The 5,776-nt window shown below is 38.0% G+C and overlaps 1 protein-coding gene across 1 annotated transcript; it reads right to left on the bottom strand.

Annotated features, from left to right (window-relative positions):
- Window positions 1-1,723: 1,723 nt before the first annotated feature.
- On the bottom strand, window positions 1,724-5,094 carry mmp13b (matrix metallopeptidase 13b). Its single transcript, XM_067507755.1, has 11 exons — window positions 4,957-5,094; window positions 4,694-4,804; window positions 4,338-4,465; window positions 4,019-4,167; window positions 3,748-3,873; window positions 3,500-3,655; window positions 3,287-3,407; window positions 2,971-3,104; window positions 2,729-2,888; window positions 2,524-2,627; window positions 1,724-2,419 (listed from the first exon to the last, which is right to left on the bottom strand). Exons 1-11 carry the CDS (start codon window positions 5,077-5,079, stop codon window positions 2,319-2,321), a joined length of 1,413 nt encoding a protein of 470 aa, XP_067363856.1. The 5' UTR covers window positions 5,080-5,094; the 3' UTR covers window positions 1,724-2,318.
- Between the last annotated feature and the right edge of the window lie 682 nt (window positions 5,095-5,776).

Below are 5,776 nucleotides of genomic sequence, written 5' to 3'. Positions count from 1 at the left end.
AAAAAAACAACACAAAACTGTTTCTTAATATTCTCTTTTCTTTTGACTAACGTCAAAAGTAGAGCAAACACCATTAATCTGTGTAACCTACCGGCCAGTTGAAAATACTTTGAGACAGTCATGTTCATGTTTACTAAGGAAAAGTAAAGCATCCTAGTATGGAAGAGCATTTGCTCCTTGTAAACCTTTATTGGATGTACTTTCAGGCCACAAACATACACTTGTGAATATCATAAACACCATAGTAAATCTGCAGGAAAAGGAGAGATTTCTAGCTGTTGGCAGCACAGGGCTAGAGTCAGCGGAAACAGTGGTTATTGAGGTCCCCCCCCCCCCCGCCACCCTGTGTTGTTGCCTAAAACAATGAGCTCTGTTGTTTAAATGCTTTCTTTGTCATTTTCCCCTATTTCAAACCTAAACCTCTGACATTTTAAAGACAAATGTGAATGAAACATCATTCTAATGTAAAATGCATCTTACATTTAGATAAACTTTGCCTTATAAAGACAACTTCAGTGATGAACACATGCAATGCGTACACCAGCAACACAGACCACATCATGCAAAACCTCTGAAATGAGCAAATGAGGCAACTGCTTCACTGCGCTGTAATTACATCCACATGATTGGTCCTGTGGATTATGCTGCTTCACCAAAGCTGCATTCGGTCCTAAGGTACTTCAGGTACTTTACTGAGCATTTTAAAACTGGACATCAAATTCTTTATTTTATAACGTCTCATCAACTCCACTTTTTTATTCAGCTAATTGGCTTTACATTGTTATTGTGTTCTGAAGGATTAAGATATTGTGGTTGATGGGCCTTTATTAATATAATTACTACTTAGTCTGTTTAATGTGCAGTATGCTCTGATTTAATGTGACCCGAGCCAAATATTTTCCACAACATTTGCTGTGCTGTTGAAGCATGAAGCATGGAAGCATTTTTTTTTCCTCAAACTTAGGAATGGAGCCGAACATTTCACAGTTCAAATACTGAAACATAAGCAGACAACTATGTAGCAGTCCCTTAACAGGTCCCAGAATTACTATCAGGAATCTGATCAAGACTTTTATTTGCTCTAACTGTTGACAGGAGCGCTATCTAGTGGATATGGTGGGTAGAAACAGGTCCCAATGTTTCTTCAGAACACAAAATAGGGAGAAATCATTTTTTAGAAATGTTTAGAAAATTGTAGCATATATGATTGACAGTGGATGACCGGTTGGCACCTTGTATCAGTTTAGAAGTAGTGTTTTATTCTGGAGCAGATCACCAATTAAACTAGTAAATTAAATAAATTAATCAATTGTAATACTGAATGTCAGTGTAGTGTGTGGTTTCTCCTCAAGTTATCTATATCTAAATCTCGAAACTGTATTTTTGACATTTAATAAACGAATTTTGCTAAGTTTCTAACAAAACCTTTGGAGGTTGCATGACGAAATTAATGCGCTCCAGCCTTGTTCAGCATTTCATTGGACTGCTGTGTTTGAAAAAAAATTTTTGAGAAAACAAACTGATGCACAAGTGTTACGTTACGTGAAGGCTGATGATTGAAGGAAATATTAAAAATAATACAAATGCTTTAAAATCTCTCAAGCCAAGGCCTCCTTTACACTTGGTGGGTCTACTTTATAACCATGCAGATTTTGAATCCAGCTGTATGCCAAAGTAAAATGAGGTCATATCATTACACTGGCCAAAGACCACACAGGTTTCCTTAATTTCACAGATGTTCTTTAATAAATCAGCAACTTTGAAAATACTTACAGGAAAACTGATATTAGACAGTGTTAGTAGCAGTAAATGGCTTTTTAGGCCATTAATGTATAAATTGTGTCTCTGTCTTTTCTTTTTAAATACAAATGATCTTGCAGAAAATTTAATTTCCACTCTACTGAATTCCAAAAACCAGAAAACCTTGAACTTCTGTTCGATAATTGACCAACATGTCAGTTTAAGAGTTAACACTGAACTCACACACCAGGACAACTGTTACTGACAAGAGACTTCTTGTTGTCCCTAGCAAAACCTATTGTACACATAATGCGTTTTAAAATAAATACAAAATAATTAAGGAAAGATAGTTACGGAGAATATTCCAGCATTCTGTGTCTAACAAATTATATGATCTACAGGTGTCCAGCACTAATAAAGAATAAACATTCTTCCCCTTTACTGCATCATCTAAGGCTCATTTTATGTAACATCCCTGTATGTTTGCATGCATGTTCAGTTTGACGTTGAGATTGGTTGTGTGTAACAATCTATTTCTACATATTTCTGGACATGGCTAAAGGTCGCAGACCACCTCATCAGCAGTTGAAAATGGAGTTGGTTCTCTGGATGCCAATAACCTTCCTGTATGTGTAACTGTATTCATACTGAATGTGGTCATGGAAGAAATACAAGCGTCCTGAAAGAGCAGAATGGGCAAAGTGTCATAAAATAGTTCTAAAATAAAAATCTTCCTTCGAACATATATTCAAGTGTGATATTTAAGGCTTGACTATACTGTACCATGGTGAAAGGCAGCAGCGTCGACCTCGTCATCCATTCCTGGGAAATCCTCCTCAATGGATCGAGGGTAGCCACGATCCATGGTACCTGCTGCTTCATCATAACTGTGGTTGACAAATAAAAGAAAAAACAAATTGATTAAATATGTCGAGGGTGTAAAATTGCTTACTTCAAATTAACTGAGACATGTAAAAGCTCCATGTACCTCCAATATTCCTCATCCGTGAAGAGTAGAGTTTTTCCTTTGTCAGCAATGTGAAGAGCTGCATCTATTTTCCTAATGGTTTTGGGAAGTCCCAGTTTGTGTATGTACTTGGGGTAACCATTTACAAGGTTATACCCATTCAAAGCCCACATTTTTATCCCTGGAAATAGAGCATAGCTTTGGTTCACACATACTGTATCTAATGTCTAAGAAATAATAAAAACATCAAGTATTAAACCCACCGCTAAACATGAAAACTATATCCTTCTCGGGGTTCTCATAGGCTGCATCCACCTTGCTGGGAAGGGATGGCCACGTGGACTGGATGAGTATCTGGTCAGGCTCAGTCATCTGAGGATGGAGACGCCAGTAAAAACTGCAAGAGGATGCAGCATGTTAATGAAATATAGCACGAGGAAGTGACATATGGTTCAAATGTCAATGCAGGCTTCTTTGAGTTGGAACTTGGACATGAGAGTCAGTTTAAAGATTTTAAGATACATATTCAAAGTTTATGTTCTGTCATTTATGTATAAACCACTATGGCTTTTACTGTACCTGTCTTTGAAAACAATAGTCTCCCCTCTGAGCTCTGTCACAGCATCAAAAGTCAGCATGGGGTCACATTTGTTTGGTGCAATAGGCCTTGGCTTCACTTTCTTTGAGTCTGGGTTTGGACCTGTAAAGTGTTTGTTGTAATATTTACATATGTTTTCCGTTTTGGGTTCACAACAGATTTTACATTTGAACACAAATCATGTCTGCCCGCACCGTAGAGAGCTTGAATGCCTTCGATGTCATCTCCAGACAGGGGGAACCCTGTAGCATATGAATAAACAGGGTACATCAGGGCGCCTGGGTCTGAAGAGTGGGACATACCGAGGGCGTGACCCAACTCGTGAGCCGCCACAATAAACAGGTTGTAAGCTGCAGAGAAGAGATGATTGGTCAAACAACTGTGCAGATAACAATTACACAATATTTAAGAGACTTTTTTAACATTAGTGCATAACTCTTACCTGATGAATCTTTGGTCCACTGTTCATCCTCATCAAAGTGAGTGTCTCCTCCAATGCCTTTACCAGGTGGGTAGGCATGAGCGAGCAGTCCGTTAGGCCCATCAAAAGGGTTGTAGTCTCCATGCTCTGCACAACCAAGGAAAATATACAGTATATGTTCAGCAGATTGGGCCCTTTTCAAAACTCCATTCTCATTAAGCTTTCATCATGCATCACATCATGGATTTTTTTGTGCAGAGCATAATACAGCACGCCCTAAACTTTATTGTACCCTTTGATCCGAAGCTGATCATAATGTCAGCGATACCCTCGTGCAGCTTCTTAAAAGTCAAAGGGGTGACATCAGACCAAACGTTCAGTGCATTCCGGATGGCCCTGTCTACATCTGATTTCTTCAGATCTGGTGTGTAATTCAGAATCCTAAAACATCAGGGGATAAAAGACAAGGTAAACAAATGAATCAGTTACATTGATGTTCCCCTTTACTACAGTACCGATCACGTTAAGGACTGGGGTGACATTTTTAATTCTTCTGAGAGCATTTTTGTTATAGTTTACATTAAATTGAAAGTAATCATTTGAACACATACCTGAATGTGATGTTGTTCTTGTCCCATTTAAGGTGTCGAGGGAAATGGTTGTATTCTCCAATATCTGGAACACCACATCTGGCCTTCTTCATCACATCAAGAGTGTTGTTATCCAGATTCCCTGTAACCTTCACCAGTGGAAGAAATGAAAAAAAATAATAATTGGAGTACTCATCGGCAGCTTTAGTCCATGTTGAATTTCAGCAATTTTAATATATATATATAGAATTTTCAACTGTTACAATCTAAAACTTTGGCTCATTGAGATACATTTTCTCTTTATATCATTATTTCTATAAATCCACCCATATTTTTATTTGTTGCCCTCGTGGGCAACATTCACTGCATGTGATCACCTCAAGGTTGAAAAATTTCTGCATTTCTTTGATCTTGGTCTGAATAGCATCTGATGAGCCCTTTTTACCCTGGAGACCAGCTGGAAGGCCATAGAACCGACGAAGGTATTTCTGAAAAACAACGAACACCAAATTAGCAAAAAAAAAGACATTGTTGTGGGCAGTCCGAAACACATAGATGTTATATTGATTGTGTCATCATGGCTACTTAAACCCATCTTACAATACTAAAAAACATCTAAATTACAAATTACAGAAATTACCTCTGCTAAAAGAAAGTTGTCATTTTCCCCCGATGGCAGAGGCAGAGCAGAGGAGAGTGCGACCAGCGCCAGCAGCAGCAAAGCCATCATTGTTGTTTTCTTCGTGTTCTTCAGACTGGTCATTGGGGTTGAGAATCTCTGCAGGGTATTTATAGTGTTTTGCATCTGCATTTTTTCCCCAAAGGGTCCCGGTGATTCATGTAAAAGCACCTAGCCACTTCCTCCTTTTTTAAGAATGTGCTTGTATCTGTAAAACTACATTACTTGTGGTTTGAGTGTAGTGCTTTGAACCCACTGAAAATGCTTTGATATAATATAATACTCTTCTCAGATTACCATGACTTCAGGAGCTTTACAATACATTTTCAGAATATGTCTAAAGGAAAAAATGTCTTTAATTAGTCATTGGAGTCTGGTTCTTTTCCGGCCTGCAGATTAAAGGTGTTGTGGCACAAAATACTTTTCTTTATTATGGTTTCTATTTATCATCTATCCATCTTCTCCATCTGAATAGATAAGTGCTCCACTATTAAAAAGGGGGATTTCTGGCATTAAATCTATGCTGCTGCATCAGGTCTCATGATGCGTCGTGTCTGTTTTTATTTTAGGTGAAGTCATTTTAGGATGCATGACTAACAAACCCAAATCAGAATAAAAACAAATGATAAAAATACAATATTTTAATGTAAACCATGTGATTTACTTGCTACTTGCATCAGCCTGTTAAATTCAGATGTTGCTGCTGCTTTAATTATTACCATTTCGTGAGGTACGTCATTGACGTTTACCAGGGTCAGTGCAATGTCAAACGGGAAACATG

This window comes from Channa argus, chromosome 6, assembly GCF_033026475.1.
Source record: "Channa argus isolate prfri chromosome 6, Channa argus male v1.0, whole genome shotgun sequence".
Lineage (NCBI taxonomy): Eukaryota > Metazoa > Chordata > Actinopteri > Anabantiformes > Channidae > Channa > Channa argus.
Note: the sequence above shows the minus strand (reverse complement) of the source record. Positions and strands in the feature narration are given on the sequence as shown.

What these genes read in the sequence shown, in the direction of transcription:
- mmp13b (XM_067507755.1), bottom strand. Translation starts at nt 5,079, where the DNA reads ATGACCAGTCTGAAGAACACGAAGAAAACAACAATGATGGCTTTGCTG. An exon ending in ACAACTTTCTTTTAGCAGAG is followed by an intron (nt 4,805 to 4,956) that starts GTAATTTCTGTA and finishes GTTGTTTTTCAG; the next exon opens with AAATACCTTCGTCGGTTCTA. An exon ending in ACTATTGTTTTCAAAGACAG is followed by an intron (nt 3,105 to 3,286) that starts GTACAGTAAAAG and finishes ATCCTCTTGCAG; the next exon opens with TTTTTACTGGCGTCTCCATC.